The sequence below is a fragment of the Falco cherrug genome, chromosome 3 (genome assembly GCF_023634085.1).
Source record: "Falco cherrug isolate bFalChe1 chromosome 3, bFalChe1.pri, whole genome shotgun sequence".
Taxonomy (NCBI): domain Eukaryota; kingdom Metazoa; phylum Chordata; class Aves; order Falconiformes; family Falconidae; genus Falco; species Falco cherrug.
Window position 1 is genome coordinate 93,021,685 of NC_073699.1, and position 19,420 is coordinate 93,041,104.

The 19,420-nt window shown below is 42.4% G+C and overlaps 2 protein-coding genes across 4 annotated transcripts in view; one reads left to right on the forward strand and one right to left on the reverse strand.

Annotated features, from left to right (window-relative positions):
• The window catches only part of DUSP22 (dual specificity phosphatase 22), an 89,799-nt gene extending 87,349 nt beyond the window's left edge, over positions 1–2,450 (reverse strand). Inside the window, exon 1 of the mRNA XM_055705533.1 lies at positions 2,284–2,450. The gene's annotated coding sequence lies outside the window, so the exon portion shown is untranslated. The remainder of the gene's footprint in view (positions 1–2,283) is intronic.
• A 143-nt stretch (positions 2,451–2,593) lies between these two features.
• Positions 2,594–13,409, forward strand: NQO2 (N-ribosyldihydronicotinamide:quinone reductase 2). 3 transcript variants are annotated; one of them, XM_055705537.1, is made up of 7 exons: positions 2,594–2,733; positions 3,312–3,363; positions 4,981–5,145; positions 6,611–6,741; positions 8,906–9,019; positions 10,371–10,472; positions 11,597–13,409. In XM_055705537.1, the coding sequence occupies exons 2-7, from the start codon at positions 3,357–3,359 to the stop codon at positions 11,768–11,770; spliced, it is 693 nt and encodes a 230-aa protein (XP_055561512.1). In that variant the 5' UTR covers positions 2,594–2,733; positions 3,312–3,356; the 3' UTR covers positions 11,771–13,409. The 3 variants fall into 3 exon arrangements, with proteins under 3 accessions (XP_055561512.1, XP_055561511.1, XP_055561510.1); XM_055705536.1 differs by lacking the exon at positions 2,594–2,733 and adding an exon at positions 2,857–2,935; XM_055705535.1 differs by lacking the exon at positions 2,594–2,733 and adding an exon at positions 2,887–3,013.
• Positions 13,410–19,420: the final 6,011 nt, after the last annotated feature.

Below are 19,420 nucleotides of genomic sequence, written 5' to 3' on the forward strand. Positions count from 1 at the left end.
CTGAGGTTACTATATAAACAAACTACAACATGCCCAGGACTGAGCTGAAGATAGCTGCAGGCTATGAGTAGTGGGGTCTCGTCATACATAGTAGGTAAGTAAGTAAGTAAGCATCATATGTGCTTACCTGCTCTTACTCTTCCCTAGGCACCTACTTCTGAGCAGGGTTAGAGACTGGGCTGAACGGACCCTTGGTCTGAATCACTACCATAATTTTCATTTTCTTATGCTCTCGATCTTACGTTAAAGAGATAAACAGTTCATGTCAATTGAAAGCAAGAGAAACTGTAAACTTCCAAACTTCCTATGAAGTACAGCTCACACAGCTAATGCTTATGAATGGTTGACAGCAACAAGAGGATTTTCTCCCAGTTTAGCCACAGCTACTTTTTTCATTGCTAATCAGTGATTAAGTCCTTCAAAAATATTAATGGAAAAAACCTCACCTTTTCTTATTGCAAAGGAGGACTAAAGAGAGGGATATCAAAGGGGGGATAATAAGAAACATTTCCAGCCTGCAAAATTAAAATCTCAGAGGGTGTTTGAGCTACTGCAACACTTCCAGAGTGCTAATTAACTTTAAAGGAGGCAGGGGAAGAAGCAGCAGGGGGAGGAGGGTACAAGAAATTTCACTCTGTCCCACACAGTTACCCAAACAGCAAAAATAAATGGATTCCTAAAACTATGACATTTAAGTTTCATAAAGAACCCTCTGAAGACCTCTGAAAAACTAATGGGTGCTCACAAGATCGCTAATAAATTGCTCAATGTGGCTGCTGAAGTCCTTCTAATGGGCCTTGGCCAAATACAAACAAGAAAGGAACTTTTTTTTTTTTTCAGTTTGTGAAAATTAGAGATCATTCTGACAATATTTGAGAGAAAGGTACTTTAGGATATATTAGGAATTAACACAGGAACTAATCCTGTAAACTCTTACAACTTTACTTGGAAGTGGGAGGGCCAGGGTCAGGAGTGTCAACTCTACAGTGAGATCACTGCTGTCAGTCTTATGTGGAGAAATATTTAATGCTTTCACGCTCATCAAATTCATAAACTCCTCAACACTGAGCCTGCATCTTTCATTTGTCTAAAATCACAATGCACACCTACAGCATTGCAGTATTTTCCTATTTTAAAAGCCTATTATATACTGGTAGTAAAATAAACCACCTTTCCTCTTAAACACCTGTGAAATATGTTAACATAGGTGTCTATCCATCTGATGCATAGTGAATATGTTCTCTGAAGTCCTTCCCCCACAAAATACACTCCCTTTTTAATGTTGTTTTTATATTCAGGTAGACCTTTTCAAATGTTGTTAACATTAATGATATATATGGTAACTATATATTGGGGAGGGCAAAAATATGTTGTGCTCCAAGAGAAAACTGGCCATTTAGTTTGTGCAGGTTATGCTCACTCTTTACATTAAATTTAAATCAAAAAAAAATTTAAAAAATAAAAAAAAATAAAAAAAAACAAACCCACAAAGATAATTTTCAGTCCAGGAGCTATGGCAAAACCTGGGTGGGAATCCAGGAGTGTTTCTGATACTCCATGTCAGGGTAAGCCCAAGTATGTGTCAGCTCCCACCCAGCCCAGGGAAAGTTTTGGACACATGGGCTGGGTGGCAGCCATCATCCACCCCCACCAGGCTCCTGATAGCAGGAGATAAGGATGGGAAGGGAAACAGGATCCCAGAGGAGGGTGCGTGCTGGCAGTGACCCAGCCAACGCCCGGGTGATGTCCAGGCAGAAACAATTTCCACTGCAGGGTGACCAGAGGAGGAAAGCAGGAACAGGGAAAACAAAGCAAAACAAAAAAAGACCCCTTGGAAGTACTCGAATATTCACTGAGTTTTGAATGCAAAAAAGTTAGCAGGACCAGTGTAATCTTTTCTTTACTGTTTTTGTGAGGTATCATATTAAGTAGTTGGTCAGCTATTATGTAGGTACAGTATATAAACTACTAGCATTCTTCCTTCAGTTTCCCACGTCTTACCATAAATAGGTCTCACGCGTGGAGGGGGAAAAGAAGGAAAACTTTTGGCTTGGTCATTTATCTGCGCTATAAAAAGCAACTCTAATAAAACAACAACAAAAATCAAAGTCTTTGGGCTACATCTATGTCAGCTTTCCTAGCCCAGCCTTCACAAAGGTGAATTCTACTTGCTAGCAGTATACTAACGCAAACAACCCTTAGCCGTTTAAAACTGAGCGTTTTGTCAGATCTCATTATTTCTGCTGCCAGGAGGGATGCAAAGACAAAAATAAGACATCCTACCTGAGGGTAAGCAAACTTTTAACTCCAGTCTGGGTTTCTGGAGTGCCTGCCCAGTTCTGCACCGCGCTGCCTCCCGCACAACCAGGACAGCGCAGCCCAGCAGAGCTCGGGCTCATGTTTTGTTCTCCACATACGCTGCTGAGCGGCAGCCGCACCCTTGGTTTCTCACGTTGTTGCTGCCCATTGGCAGACAGGGCTGTCCCCAGGGCCCGCAGCACCACGCGTGTCCCCTTCTCCCGGGGAAGGGGGGGCGCCTGTCTCCCCCGAGCCCCCGGGAGCGGCTGGAAACCGCAGGCGGTGCAAGGTCTGCTCGGAGGCTCCTGCGCACCCGCTGCCAGCGGCGCGGGCGGCTCGCCCGTTCATTTCCCTGCTGGGCCCGGTCACTCGGTTTCCACCTGGGATTCTCCGTTTGAAAACCAGAACCGGTGGCACTGGGCCGCCGGCCGGTGGGTGAGGAGCCGCCCCGCCTCCCCCGCGGCGGCACCGGGGACCAGCAGCCCCCACGGAGCGCGCCCCCGCGCGCGGCCCGAGCACGAGCGCCGGGGGACGCGCCCGCAGCGGCGGGTGGTGCCGAGCGCGCCCCCGCCCCGCGCGAGCGCAGGCGCCGGGGCCGGGCCGGGCCGGGCGGCAGCGGGGGCGCGCCGGGCCGCAGGTGAAGCAGCCCGGGCCGCGGGCCTGCCCGGGGCGGGGCAGGCGGCGCAGCGCTGCGGGTTCGAGCCGGGCGTAGCGGGTACGCGAACAAGCGGGAGGAGCGCCCCGCGCCTTCCCCGCCGGGGCGGTGCCGCGCACGGGTGAAGCGGGCTGTGCGAGGGCGAGCCTGCGCTCGGTGCCCTGGCCGAGAGCGGGGCCAAGCCGAGCGGGGATCGCCGAGCGCGCCTCCTCCGTCCCGCCGGCGGCGAGAGCCCAGCGCTGGGCCGGGCCCAGCGGGCACGCCGAGCCAGCGGCGCGGCTCCTCCCGGCGCGGCGGCCTGGCCTGCGCCTCTTCCCCATGGCTCTGCCATCAGCAGTTTTGTCATTTGAGTTCACAGGCTGCATCCGGCTCGAGAGAGAGAACCTGCAAAGTGGTTTGGGAAATGGCAGGTAAGAACAAACAGGACTGAAAACGCTGTTCGCTTCAGGCTGGGGCACGCTGGCATGTCGGCAGGTTTTAGTGGGGATACTAAGGTAGTACTTTTTTCAAATGACAAATTATTTCGGTAAGTGATGCCTTTGAAAACTGTGGTCTTCCCAAACACTGTGGCCGTATGCCCTCAGCCGCACTGACATGGCAACAACCCAGCAGCTTAATTAAGATTTAATCTTACTGCATCTCTGGGCTTGTCTCGGCTCCAGCCCGTGAACTACCTATTTGCTGAGAGTTAAGCAGGAACAGCAAAGCGGTAACTGCTCTCAATATTCCAGAATAAGTTACGGAGCAGGGGGCTAAATAGTCTATACATGTGTTAAATTTATGATAGCATTCGACCACAATTTGCAAGTCTTTTAGCAAAGCTGTTGTTCCATGGACACTGGGCACTACTGGAGCAGTAATCACCCCTTACAATTAGATTAAAAATGAGGTCTTGTTCATTCAGCTTGCGTTCTGTTAATTATCTCTGACACCTTACATTTACCTGCCACTGCAGTGGTGCTCTGGGCCATATAGCTTCTGTGTCCCCTGGAGAAACTGAACTCAGGAGAAGCCAGAGATTTTGTGTTGGCAGTTAGGAACCAAGAGCTTCAGGTTTTGCAGATCCTGTCATTTTCAATAGTCCCTGGAAATTTCCCTCTGCAGTGGTTATACATGAACAATTACTATCACATAAAAGTATTTCACTTTCACTTGCGTTCAGTGATGAGTGATTATTTTTTTCAAGAATTACAGAAATCAAATGGTCTGTACAATAAAATTTTGAACAAGAAAGCTCTGATGTACCTTGTTACATCAATTTAAAGTAACTCCGCCCCAACATACCAGTCTTGCCACTCAGCTTACCTTAAATCCTCTTTGTCAGCAGTTTGAGATACGCTAGATGGCTCGCTCACTCGCATCTAAGAAGAAACCACGTTGCTTTCTGCTGAAGTCGCTGTGATGATGCTGAAGTGGGATAGTGGCATCTTAAATTATCTACCGCGATGTTGTCGCTTGCACAGCACTGAACTGGAAGATGAAGGGACCCCACACTGCAGTCAGAAGATGCTCTGAGCTCTCAGAAGTTGTTTCCACAACATTTTGAGGGAATCTAAGCTGGCGCTGCTTCAGTCCTGCCCCTCACATCTGGACTGTAGCTTGTCTGACCCAGCCTAGGGAGCTAAACCAGCAGACAGCTTTTATTTTTTTTTTTCCCTCTCTGTTGAGCTTTTTGGGGTATAGTGGAATCGAATAAATGCAAATGCTGACTCAAGAGGAAGGACTGGGTTGTGCTGATGTTGGGGCACTGACCTGCTATGGAAACACACTCACTGAGTTCCACCTAGAAAAGCCTGGTGTAAGCACACAATTGCTGGGTTGGGGGCATTCACTGATTAGTTCATCATGAGTTACTCACTGCTGCTGAGCAGGAGTCAAAATGCTGCCACTGTCATTCTGTTTTCACTAGTTTTATGCTGCTTGGAAAACACTACAGAAAAATGAAGGACCAGGCCCCAGCTCCACAAACTGTTTCATATCTGCCTGTTATACTCAAAGGTACCATCTGGTTTTCTTTCTGCTTCCAGGGAGAAAAGTCCTGATAGTCTATGCACATCAAGAGCCCAAGTCCTTGAATGGATCTTTGAAGAGGATTGCTGTGGAAGAATTGAGCGAGCAGGGCTGCAGTGTCACAGTGTCTGATTTATATGCAATGCAGTTCGAGCCAAGAGCAACAAGAAATGATATTGTTGGTGAGACTAGCCAAAACACACTTTTTTTGACAATAATGAGACAAACTTTCCCCTTGACTATCCTGCTACGTTAACAATGCAGAACCATGCTGTTAGGTGCGCTCCAAAAAACAGTTGCTATTATTTTGTACAAATATCCCTCAACTAACAAGACCCAGGTTTTTATTGTCTATTAACATTGACTAAGAAATGTCAGTGCAGGAACCCAACAAGTATAATCTTCCTTTAAATAAATCTGATCACTAGAAATGGCCCCTCAATCAGAAAAATGAAATGTCTGTATAATAGAGATTTATAAAAGTGCTTTGCCTTTAAAGTGAATGAGGAAAAATACTATTTTTACAGTATTTGCAATCCACCGCAGAGACCTTCTCTTAATGAACAAGATTACAAATGCTTTCTGCAGGTTAGCTCCAGGCACTTAAGTGCTTGGGCTTTTGAGTTGTCTTGGCACCTCCTGGCTGCCTTGGTTGTATATGACCATTAAAAATGACTAGATGATGCAGTTAAGACTTGACAAAAACAGTGATGCTCTTCTTAGGCTTCTGTGGTATTTTCACTGTGCTCTTACTAGCATTTAGCCCCAGTATTTCTCCAGGTTAGGAAACACAAAGCCACAATATAATCTGTGACTGCTAAAACACTTTCTTTAAAATAGGAATCAAAAAGAAACAGCGCAGGTCAAGTGCAAACACTGGCAAAAACAAGCAGCAGCTTATTAATGACCAGACATAAGCATTTCTAAAAGTCCACTCCTGAATATGAACCTTGTTTCATAGTGACATTACTGAGAGGGAAAAATGCATTACCACATGTTCACAATCAATCTCTGAAGTCCATTTCTCATGGGTAAGAAATACCTTCAGAAACCATTCTGTGACTTGCTAGAGTTAGTTTATGAGGCTCTCTCTTCTGCTGGATTGATTATCTGCTAGCTGAATCAGCAGAATTAATGTATATGTCTGATTCAAACATATCTGAATCAGCTCACCCAGCTGTAGTAGAGTCAGCAGAGCCAGCCAGTACTGGTTCCCCAGCCCCTGCTGAGTTTCCCAGTTACAGTGGCTTTTCAGCAGCTACACAGTGCTTGTGACTGCATGGTGGTTTCAGTAATCTCTAATGCAGAGGCAGAGCAATTAGCAAAATTCTCTTAAATCCTCTTAAATCATCCACCTGCATCACCAGTCTTGAGCCAAGCTTAGGTCCTTTTATTGCACTTCCAACGTAGCTACAGAAAGGCAAAAATTTTGGTGCTCTACACTACATTCCTCTCCAGTTTGAAATCAAATCACCATCAGCTGTGATGATGCTGAATATCTACACACACACAAACAAAAACAAAAAAATGAGAAAAATGGAAAGCAGTAATTCAATTTAGAACTGTAGATTGTGACTTCTATTTAATTCTTATCTGTCTATGATGTTAGAAACAGGATAAGGAATGACTCTTCACTTCAACAAACAGGTTGCTTGCACAACTCAGAAGAGTTCAATTATGGCGTGGAGGCATGGGAAGCTTACAAGAGAGGAGGTTTGTCCAACGATGTGACTGAAGAGCAGAAGAAGGTGCAGGAAGCAGACTTACTGATTTTTCAGGTCATTATTTCAAATGTTATTAAAAGTCTTCAGTTATACAGCATTGAACGAAAGAAAGGCAATAGTGAGAAGATTATAGATTGCATTAGGAACACTGAATCTAGCCAGAGTAAAAAGAGGTAGTAGTTCTGCCATCAACACAGAGCAGTATATATCCAGCATAGCAATTTCAAGGTGTCAGGTTTTTCTGATAGGATGTGAATTTTAGAAAATATGGGATCATGTGCAAGCATTATTTGTGCTAGTACAGTATGAATTTTTCACGCAAATAATGGCTCCATGCTGGCATTTTTGAGGATTAGGAAGGCATCTGAAATTAGAACCTTAAAATACTTGAGTAAAATTCACAGCACTGCTTCACTTAAAAATTATTCAAAAGTAGTCTGACTGCATATGTTTTGTGAACACTGGCGCTCCCATTGCCTGGACTCCAAAACTCTTGCATAGAGCAACTCAGACCAGAAAGTACTGAGTGCAGAATAATACTGTGATTCTCAATATGTCTTGCCATACCACCAGGCAGCCTGATACTGTCCCTTTTGTCTTGGAGCTTATGCAAAGCAAACACTGATGTACACACAGAATTCTGTGTAAGGGTTTAAGGCACCAAGTTATAGCTTTGGGATGTGGTAACAGACACCAGACTAACAGCTTTAGGAATAAACACTTTATCTCTAAGTAATGGTACAGTAAGAAATACACATCAGTAGTAGTACTATTTTCTGGGTCCTTGCAACAGCAAACCCAGTAATTCAGTAGCACGGTTATCCAGGTTGAAACAACAGCAAATCCAGTAATTCACCAATTCTGGGCCAAACTTGGTATGTGGATGCACAAAAACATGTGACCACGGATGTCAGGCAGGCTGGCAGAAAGCAGGGCAAGGCTTACTTTGTGGGCAAGCAGCTGGGAGCAGCCAGTAGGCTCAGGGAATTTGGACTTCCCAGACTGGACTGTCCTCATTTGTTGCTGAGTTGCGGAAGAACTATATGGACTCCCTACCAGCTCCTTACACCCCATCTCCATTCCCCACTGTGCCAACTCTGTCCTCGGTGTCTACAAGTCCCAGAATTACTGTATAAAGCAATACCAGCCTCACATTTCTTTGTGTGGCTGTTGGCCTTAGACATAGCCTATACATGTTCCACTGTCTGATTCTAGATCAAATTTAGGATGTGACCATATCTCAGTTAAATTTATTTCACTGTAATTCTTCATCATTTTTACACTATTGCTTCTGAGATAAGTAGAGTAAAATGTCCCCCAAAGGAAGTGGTTGCTTTCTATTTTCTGTCTGTGGAATGCTATGAAGAGTTGGGTATGTTCTGGTGCAGAAAAAAAAGCCTCTGAAAGACACCATAAAGTAATTTAAAATTTACTACAGACTAAACTCACCACTTTTAGAGATAGTGGTGATTGCCCAGTTTCTACATTGTTTCCATCTTGAATTAAGCCCCACAGGTGGTTAAGCTTTTACAGAATTGCTTCTTTTGTACTGCAGTGTGTACAAAGGTTTAGGGATAGTGATGCATCCTAGAGTAAGAGTCCATAAACCTTCTAGATAATGCAAATAAGATATGACAGCTTTAGGCTGTAGTCCCATGGGCTAACTGGAAGATCTAGAAACAGAGGTCATTACTGTTAAAGTTTTCTTCTCAGTAAAGTGAGGATGTGAAAGTAACTCTTTCTTAAGATCCCATGGCTTTTGTCAGCAGTGTCAGATCAGAACTGATCACCAGATATCACTCCTGGTAATAAGGCTCTCTTCGGCCACATTCTCCATGAGATCCTATGTTCCTTTTGCATTTCAGCAATAGGAGATTCAATTCTGTACAGTCTTAAGTTTAAATTAAATGGCACCTTCCTGCTTCATCATATTCCAACTTTAATTTCTGTGGAAGCCCTCACATTCACTGTGGTGTTAGTGTGCTATAGATGCTCAGGTTATACAGATATATATATATATATATCCCTGAGACAACTGAAAACAGAAAGCACTTCAGTTATTTTTGCCAAGCATTAGTTACTGCCTCTCCTGACAGAAAGCTGGAAGAAGGCACGTACAAGATCTGAACAGATTAAGAGAACAGGATTTGGCCTGTAGAGCAGGCCTAAGGATGGCCCAGACTCTCTGTGCTAACAAGGTAATTTACTTTTTGCCTAGTTCCCCTTGTATTGGTTCAGCATGCCAGCAATCATGAAGGGCTGGATGGACAGAGTCTTGGTCCAAGGATTTGCTCATGATTTTCCACGCTGTTATGATTCTGGTTTGCTCAAGGTATGTTTTTGAGGTTGTTTTATTAAGATCAAGATTTGTGCAGTGCTTTTGAGGGCACTGGTCTTTATTTTCCATTATTTTGCTTAAAGCTCTCACTTTACGCTCTTCTGAAATGATGCTTTGATAACATGTTGAGTAACCTTCTGATATGTTAAAATTGTATGAAAGGTAGATACAGTAATGAGAATGCAGTGGTTCCTAAAGATTTAAACAATCTCCTAGAGATTTTTAGTTGGCCAACAAAATGTGCTTTATAATTTTGTAGGTGTATCAGAGTGCACTGGCTTGCAAAGAGTTGATCAATTTCCTAAAACTATAGTCTGTCATTCATCCCACTTTTGTAGGACTGCACAAATCTGTAATGAGTGACATACTAGAATAGGTGACAAGATCCTGTTCTGGGACTAGATGTCAAAGGTTGGAATTAAACTACAAAACTAAATCAGAAACCTGAAATACCCAGTGCACAAGCCTCTGTCCCAACTATCTCAACCTTTTCTCCAATCAGTATCTATAGGTGACAATTCATAAATCTTTAATGCTTCGTGGCACTAGGAATAACCCTGGAAAATTTTGACCCATTGTCTGATGGATCTTCTTTGGTAACAACTGCAGCATCCAGAAACAATCAATACGTTTCACCTTTACATTTGCTGCATATTAATCTCTGTAATTTCTGATCCTCTTAACAATTCCAAACATTTCAGTTTGTTAAATTTCAGAAATGGCTGCCTCACTGAGATGAATAGGAGTAATCCCCAGTGATCATAGCTGCATGCTGAATGCAGGCTCAAGGCAGTTAAGATACTGCACTGGAAAAATGTTATTTCAATTACAGAAGCTAAAACTGAGAGGATAGAAGCTGAGCATGAGCCCGTGGCTAATACAGAAGCAGAAGAAACATGGGGGTTTAGAACATATGAGGAAAAATTTGTTCTCAAATTATTCCTTAGCAAGTGACAAGCAAGCACAGGTTTGAAGGGGGACTGTGACATTAGGTTTCTGCATTCAGGAAGGGCAGGAATAAGGATATTCCCAGTAACAGAGTGCTTTCCAGCAACAGGTTTCCAAATATAGCACAAGGGTCAGCCCTGCTTCATACAAGTGTATCAGATGTGTAATTCCTTTTCTTTTTAACCTGTTTCTGCCCAAAGCCCTGACACACAGTCCACTGCCGAGTTGTGCGTTACCAATCTTTGCCTCAGAGCTGCCACTACATATAAGGTCTGAAAAAGAGCACACCACCTCCTCTAGAAATCTATGTTGTCCAGGTGACCCTGAATATCTTTTTCACTGTTCAGCCACTCTTCTTTAAACATACCTAACTCAAGCACTGCTTTCTTAATTTTAGAACAAATTAGCCCTGTTTTCTTTCACCACTGGAGGAAGCGAAGAGATGTATGCAAAAGGCAGTATCAGTGGTGATATTCGCTATCTCCTGTGGCCCATGCAGGTATAATGTGTGACTATTTGGTTGTTTGCCTTAATTTTTATTATTCCGATTATTTTTAACAGTTGTATTATTTATTTTCTATGAAATGTGATATAAAAATAATTAAGTTGTCAGTTCCGCGCATCTGCAGGTTATAAATTGGGCCCTAAAATCCTGAGACTAAAAGTCCACAGAGTTTTAAAGTTGTTTTGTGGCCCTTCCTCCAGACTGGAATCTGGAAAAAGCTTATACAGTCAGCCTTTGAAGTTTTCCTGGTGTTAATAGGATTTCCTTTAGCCCTAGCGTGCAGAATAGCTTTTCCCCATAGCTACCTGATTCATGTAGGATGCAGGGCAGGAGGGGAGTCACATATTATCTTGGCATTCATGATCAGCATACAAAAGTTAGATGCCTTTTCTTACTGCTACCCTTTTATCAGAAGTAGCGAGCATGCTTTGAGAAATGTAGGTGGTAAGGCAAATTGTACCAGCTACTTCTTGATATAATACAACAGATGTGCTTAAATTCTTTGGTCTCTGACCCATTGTGATTACTAGCTGTCTACCCTTGTGAGGCTATCTAGCTGCAGAGCTTGAAGCATGAAAAAGAACATGAAACATGACTGTGAATTCAGAAATATAGAGGAAAACTGGCAAGCTGAGCTGATTTGAAAGGCACTAGTCTTTATTCAGGATCATTTGGCTAAGCCAGAGGCAAAAGGTTAAAAAAAAATACCTAGAGTTAGATGAGAAATACACTGCAGTTCAGGAACAATCTGTGGAGATTCAAACAGTACAATGAACTTTAGGCTGCTTCTGATACTTGCAAATTTAATAGCATACAGCAGCCGAAGAGAACAGTTCTGTGGGTTTAATAGCACTTAAAAATAAACTCTACAGAGCAGAATAAATGAAGTTAACCTTATTTTTGTGTCACTCTGCTTAATGCCTAGCCTTCAATAGTGACTGCCAGCGCAGGTAATGAATTTTTGCAATTTATTTCCCTTCTCCTGATAAATGCACAGGTTTAGAAAACCTGCCTTATATTGGGTCAGAGAAACAGTTTCAGATTTGAATCTTACGCATTCTTGAATTGAAAGTGAAAGACCATTTCCTGAAGCATTTCTTTCTTTGCTTTGAGTCCAGCATGGAATCATGCACTTCTGTGGTGTCAAAGTCCTTGCACCTCACATCTGCTTCGCTCCAGAATATGTGTCTGAGGAGAAGAGGAAGGAGATGCTGATTGCCTGGGCCCAGCGCCTGAAGACTCTTTGGAAGGAAGAACCCATCAACTGCTCTCCTGAGTGGTATTTCAAGTAATGTTGAAGTACAAGACTACAGAGAGAAGATTTATTGGGGTTTTTTCTCCATCCTTTTTGGTACTTTATCTCAGTATCTGAACGCTAATGTCCTAATTCAAATGTATTGGAAGTATCTTGAGTATTACAGCTAGCAGTTTAACTGACAATATAGTGTTCATCTTCATTGATTCCTGAGGGATTCTCTTCAATGATGGGTGCAAAACTTTGTGAAGAATTATCCTTACTCGTGTAACAGTGACATCCTGCCTACAAGTGTTTGGTAACACAAGCGGTATTTAAATTGCAGATTATATTGTTGCTGCTTATGAAACAGTAAAGTACATCGCTGAGTCAAGTTTAACAATTTTTGTACCACCTGCCACTTTTTTTATTTGCCAGAGAATATGCTGCCCACACTCAACCTTGTTATGACCAATCCTGTTCTTTTAGGTGAGAGCTCTACACTTGTGCCTTTGAGCTATGAAGCTAGATCATGAGTAATGCAAAAGCATGTACAGTTGAACAGTGACAGGTGGAAAGCCTTGTGGACAGCCTTAGGCTTTTCCACATACTTACAAAACAATATTAAATCTATGACACATACTAGAAAAGGAAAAAGAAAATAAATATCATGTAGCAGTATGTGCATACATTACCTTTCTTATAGAATGTAGCTCCCATTTGTAATGTAGTTTCCTAAAATCAAAGGGAGTTCTCTATTTGTGTTACCCTAAGTAGAGACAAAAAGGAATCCTGTCTGTTCCCTACCTCTTCACACCAGTCAGTGTTGCTGTTTGGGTCTGGAGGGCTGGGTGCATCCCCTCCAGCATTAGTGTAGATGGGCTTCCTTGGAGATCTCCAGCACTGGCAGCTGGTGAGGCAGAACACCTACCTGAAAACCTGCAGGATCTAGTGGGACAAAATGACCGTCTGGCTCTTAACATCTGTGATTTTTACCTTGAATTTTAGAGGGATTATTTTTGTGTTTTGGAGCTGTTAACCCTTTCTGTGCATATGGCAAGGCATGGGTTTCTCTCTTAGCTACACAATTTCTTGCTTTTATCAGCTTACCTAATAACTGGCTTTGCACTTCGATATTTAAAAAATGCAGCCTGAATAAGAAACAGTCTTCTGAGTCACTGTCAAATGACAATTAGGCCTCTGCTACATAGCATGCATCTGCCATGCATTCTTTCGAGCAGCCTTGTCACGACCCACCCTTAAGGTTCTTTAAGGGCTATTTAGATAATAAACATGCTGAGATCAGACTCTGGGGTGGCAGTGTAAACTGACACACAAGACTGGGAATTGCTACTGCAGGGAAAGCATCACATGTTCCTGTTAGTCACCATATGAAGGGCCACCTCTAGCAGAGATGGACCCCTGGAAGCAGTGCAGCCCTAAGCTGTTGCAGATGTCTGCTCGAATGTGTATGAGTCAAAGTCTTCAGGTTACACAAACAAGAAATTTGCTTTGGCTCAATAACTCTTGTATAGGAAAAAGAAAGTGAAAGGGAATAAATGGAAAATATTATACACGTAAGCTGTGGGGAAAACAGATTCTTGCCTAAAAGACTTAATGAAAACAACTTGTAAGTTGCCTGAAGAGAGACTGAAGGACAAATGCAAATATTAAACTTGTGTAGAAGAGGAATCATCCTTATGCTCACTGTGTTCAGTTACCAGACTATTCAAGAAGGAATGAAATGGGTATGAAAGCAGAAGTTGCAGCTGTCAAACCAAGTGTTACTGTATTGGATCAGTTACAGAGTTTAGTGGGTTTAACTGTTAGATGAAGAACCTCTGACCTATATGATGAAAATACACTTCTCAACACTTTGGCAGACGTGTGCCAGCTCCCACACACATGGTAGCATTAAGTGCCTGTAGACTGGATATTTGTAATTTAAATATACAAGAGTAGTTGTGCTAGGTCAGAACAAGGATCCTCCAACTCCAACTTTTTTTCTCCACAGTTACAGACCGAGAACAGCAAGCATTTCCCTGAATACTGTCCTGGGCTCCAACTGTATTTAGTTTGATGGATTTCTTAAACTATCTATGTTTTCTCTGTATTTACCAAGCCAAATAGACCTCTGCTCTGAATTTTGTTCAGTCTTCTCTAGAATCCATGCCAGCTTGAAGCAGCCAATATTTTTTGGCAAAGTTCAGCAGGTCAGCTTTTTCCTTGCCTGAAGCATTGGAGTGGGTAGGGATCCCAGGGAGGGTGAAGCAGCTGGTTCCCAGTAGCTTCATTTGATTCCACCCAGACAACAGTAAACAAGTAGTCACATCTGTTCTTTTACCTGGCACTTAGAGTTTTGTAGATGTGCATCACCTCCCCTCCTAAATAAACTCCTTCCCAGGCTGTGGAGTCCTGTCCTGTTCAGTTGTTCTTTCAAGAGAAGGCAGGGGCCTTTGGTCACCCTTATTTGAACTTCTCCAGTCTCACCGTCCTGTCACTGAGGAGAGGGGAGCAGAAGGGCACAGCAGAGTCAAGTCTGTTACTCTTGGGTTCATATGACTTTCTCTGCTCCTTTCCTAATAAGCACTGACATATGATTTGCTTTAGCTGATGTTTTCATTTGTGGTAACCCTTGATCTTGGCCGTCAGTGGTAATGGTCAGCTCAGGGGCCATTATTTTATGCATCAATTTAGGGTAATGTTTTTCCTCATGTGCACCCCTTTACATAACTTAAATTTCACTTCCTCTCTCATTGCCCAGTCAGCCAAGAACTCTTCACAATCTGCTTTCCTCATCCCCCTCCTCCAAGTAATCTGTATCATCAGCAAACTTTCTCAACCTCATTGCACATACCCATTTTCAGATCTTTTCCAACAGCTCTGACCCCTGCACTTCTAACCTCCCTCTGTTCTGAGAGGTGACCATTTACTGCTGCCCTCTTTGTCCTACCTTTTAAACATGTCTCCAATGCCATAACCCTCTTTCTTATCCCTCAACTTTTTAGTTTCCTTAAAAAAAAAAAAAAGAAACTGTCAAAAGCCTCTTGGAAATGCAAGCAGACTATATCAGCCAGATCACCATTCTCCACATGCTTTAACTCCTCCTAAAGTAAATTCTTCAGGAATATCTCTCCAATTTGAAAGCCACTGTACAAGGAAGTATATGATGGGGAGGGGTAAGGAGCTAAGAACCACTATTCCACTGTAACTTTTCATTGTCAATCTCGGTCCTCATCTGTCTAGTCTATTCTCATACAGAAATTGTTCCATCTGCCTCATAATTCTTGTCACTTTCCTTTATTTCGTGCCTAGCTCTCCTATATCTGTTCAGAGAAGAGACCTCTTCTGTAAGCTGTATCTCGGCTGTGGACACGTAACAGATAAAACCATATTTGCTGAAGGCTACTGCTTTTGCAATGCTTTGGAAGCCAGTCAACTGTGCAGCGACAGTGGGTGCTGAGGCAGGAATTAATGTCCTTGTCCTGACATGCTTTCATTGCCTGCTGTACCGCACACTGCGCAGGGGCGCGTCCATGTTCTGGCACATGCCTTTCAAAAACTCAAGGGAGAATTTTACCCTGTAGAAAACCAACAGAGAGTGATCTGTGGTTAATAAGGAGAGAGAAAGGAAGTGGCAGTATTAGTTTCGTAGCAGTACTGGAAATATTACAGCCATTTTGAACTAAAGAATGATTGCCCTGCTAAATCACATTATGCTGAAAGGGTAAAGCTAGAATTAGGTGAGTAACTTACAGCTGCATTTCAGGCTGGGGAGAAGGGTATAAAAGCAACATGCTTTCCTCTTCCATTTAGTCTGGGGATTTGCTTTTTGCTGCTGGGGGTCCTCCTCTCCCATGCATTTTCAGACAATGCTCTGATCTTTTTCTCTCACATTGTTTTCCAAAAATTGTAACTGAATTTATTTTACGGTCTGAAATGGCAGGTGAAACATACTTGCAACTTCAGGGAAAACACAGGGACACAAATAGATCTCCATCTGAACTATGTTATCAAGAAGCCTCATAGTCTAAAGAAACTAAGACTGATTTCTTTCAGTAAAGTGCTTTTAATCCAGGTTTCAAAAAATTAACATTAGAGGCAGGTGCAGATAGTTCTTCCTTTGGTTTAATATTTCATTCCTGGAACAATGTCACTGAGGTTTACTGCCTGCTTGCAGAGGAATAATCTTTGCAGTAGACAAGTTATCAAAAGGTTGGGCTGAAGAGAGGAACAGCCAATAATAAATACCACGTATAATTCATGTATGACTTCGGGGTTTTTTGGGTTTTTTTAAGAAAAATCCTACTATATAAGTAGCTTATCCTACAGCCTAAAGAGCCTATGCTCCACAAAAGAGATGCAAAAAATTTAAGCTTAGGGTACTCTCAAGTTTTAGTGCTGGGTAATTGTGTCATCGTTCCAAGGGTATTAAAATACCAACTGTATCCAAACAAAAATGAAGATCCATGATGCTTCCTTTTAAGTTAGGTGAGTCACTACAAAGAGTAGCCAAGAGAGCTATTCCAGCCTTAGTTCCAAAACTGGAGTTTAAAAGTATAAAAGAATCTTTGACTACAGACATTTGGGGAAGCAAAGGGCTTAGTCCAAAGCAACAGCCTCACATTTCAGCAGCCTCATTTTATGTCCTTTAACATAGTGGCAGTAGTTGATCATTTCAGAAACAAGTCAGAGAAATGTCTGTTCCTGCAATACTTTTGTGGCTTCCATCTTACTCTGCTGGTGTTCGTGTATTTATGGGAACATTCTCCACAGAACAAAATATTAAGGAAACACCTACAGAACAATTTGTGTCACAGTGCTTGGTGCAGACTGATTTTTTTAAAAAAAATTATAAATACTGGTGGTGAAGTTCTTATTTTTTTGTGAATGGAAAGATTTAGTGAAGTAATCTCTCATGAACAATTATTTCCAACCATCCTAGGACATTTTTAAACTCCTCCAGATTCAGCAGTATTGGTTTAATACAGTCTGAATGCATAGGAATCCTGATCTCTTTGGAAAATGCAGTAAGGAGACAGAAGACCAGTTTCTTTGCTGGGATTGTGCAGCCAAAATACCCCATAGCTGTTTCTGAATTATCAGTTGCCCTTGTTGAAATGAGTAAGCATTTTGTTAACATCTGACAGAGAGAATAAACCAAGACCAAACCAGCTTGTCCAAGCAACAGATTGTCACAGAGGACCACCTCACCTGCAAATGCTGTGTACTCCAGTGAGATGTGCAGAGCAAAGCTCGTGTCTTTACTGGAACTTAATATGAAGCCAAGGGGAAATGAAATCTTCTCAATATATTCTACATGTATTCCTGTCATTTGTTGCTAGGCCACACCTCAGCGTCTGGGGAGACCTCAGGTGGTCGTCTTCTGAACTTAAATGAAACGAAAACTTGTGTCTGCAGTTAGTCACAAACAGTGGTTCCCAAGTCTCTCGGAGCATTGCGTTCTGCGTTTGGACTCCCCAGGGCACTATGGCCCTTCTCCTCGTGTGTCAACACTGTTGGTTGTACAGTGCTGCAGTTTCTCCCACCTCAACCCTCTGGGGGCTCAGAGAAATATAATAGACGTTTTGTTGCATTGATGAGCCAAAGCTAGCTAAAATCATGGCTTCTTTCTGTAAAATCAACTGTACAACATATCTCAATAGCTAACATATCTCAATAGCTGTTGGACAGCAGTGCGATCAATCAGACCAGATAATATTTTAGCTTTAGATTAAAAAGTAGATTACAGAAAGATTATAGACAAATATCTCCTTAGGGTTTTGCCCACTGGTGATCCCCCTCCTCCCCAGAGTTCTCAGCAGGGTGCTGAGCCCAGAATTAATGTTTCAGCATTCGCTCATCTGCAGAGCTGGGAACCTCCTGTGTAAGGAAACACTCATCCCTGCTGGGCCCAGCTGAGCCTTTAACCAAGGACAGCCACAGCACCGTTACGCTCAGGTCCCTACAGAGCTCACAATTCATGCCAGGAGAGGGAAAAGCCTCTAAAAAGATACCTGGCAGCAAACTGCAGGTGGAGAGGAAGGAGTGAAAAAATTTAAACCTCTGTAGGCAAAGCTTACTACAATACAGCCTTCAAAGTTAATACCAGGAAAATACCCCTGTGCAAAGTTACTTTCTTGTCATGGCACAAGCTTATTGTGATTTCATTTTCATTTTTAAGATTAATGAGATAGGTAACCATTCCACATAGCTCGGTCTAGCACTTTGAAGTTTTGACACTTTTTGTATATCAGCCCCTACAATTTTTCCAGTGGTGCAATGAAACCTGCAAATTTCACATATGGCAATATTTATTCTACTGACAATAAAAACAGCTACCTGTTAAACACCTTTTTTTTTTTTCAGAATGCTATGTATTCACATTTTTTTCTATCAGTTTTAATAAGATCACTGAGATATTTTTAGTACAGAATAAGTGAAAGTTTGGTTGAAATTAATGAAAGTTTCAGTTAAAGTAAAAAGAGAACTAATGGGCTTATTTTACTTTCATTAATACTAAAATCGAAAACTTCTGTTCACATATATGCATTATTGTGAAAAACATTAAAACTGTACTGGCCTTATCATCCAGTTCAGGATAACCTTCGTTTCTTCTCAGTAAGAATTAAGAGATTTCTCTGTAAATTATGATTGCATTTATGGATCATTTTATTTTCCCTGTTCATCTCAAGAAGGATTGTCATAATGGGCCACACTGACCTCTAAGCACCAACAACTAAATGCTGATTTCTGTCTTTTTTTGCCTAGCGCTTGTTGGCAAATCGCCACTGAATGAGGCAGAAACCTTTTTAACCATGCAATTCTTACAAATTTAGCCATCTTACTTCCTGCGTTCAGCCAAATACACAATGCAGAGCTCAAAAGCAGAAAAAACAAGACTTCTGTAAAGTTTAGGATTGCAACAGAAGACCAAAACCTGCATGATCAGCCCACCAGAGATACCACATCTAGATTTGCTTTGCTATATTTAGTTGACAAACATCCCAGATTCTCTGGACTGCAGGTTTAATAACAACCTCCACGTGATACCTCACAGTGTGGATGGACATGAAATGTCTGTATTTAAACTATGATGAGCTTAGCCTGGTAATTCAGCATAGCCGTCCTGAGTCTCCTCATTACAGTAAGCGTGATCCGCCCTTACATCTGGAAATGTCAGAGCATTAAACTCCAGTTCTGGCTTAATACCAGCTGATACAGTGTCAGTGGGAAATGGCGATGTGCTGGGCACACACCAGTTCCTTTGCCAGCATTGGTGTTTTTAGAGCAGAAAAGAGTGCACTCAGCATTTTTTTGAGAGTTCCTGGAAAGAAGCCATTTGTTCAGTTTGTCCAGCAAGGTGCAGAAAACTATCTCCAGATGCAGAGAGAAAATCTCAGCTTGAAAGTAACCGCCAAGGCTGTTCTACATCTCCAAAACCACAGCTGTCAGCATACTACTGTTTCCTATCTGTCTTTTCAAGGAAACAGCTTTCAGAAAGCTGGAAGGTAGGAGCCACCTGGCCCTCACAGATAAACATGCTGGTCAGCAGAAGGCACAAATCAGACTGTCTTCCCCTATAAAGGGAGGTATGGGTACACAGGTGGTTTAGGAATTCAGATACTACACTGCTGACCATCACAGAGAGAAATAAAGGATGAGATTTTGTATTTACAGAGGGCCAGAGGCCGAGAATATGCCAGCA

Bases quoted from the DNA above. Each gene is read 5' to 3' on its own strand.
- NQO2 (XM_055705537.1), top strand. The intron at 6,742-8,905 runs GTCATTATTTCA...CTTTTTGCCTAG, and splicing joins CAGACTTACTGATTTTTCAG to TTCCCCTTGTATTGGTTCAG. The intron at 9,020-10,370 runs GTATGTTTTTGA...TCTTAATTTTAG, and splicing joins ATGATTCTGGTTTGCTCAAG to AACAAATTAGCCCTGTTTTC.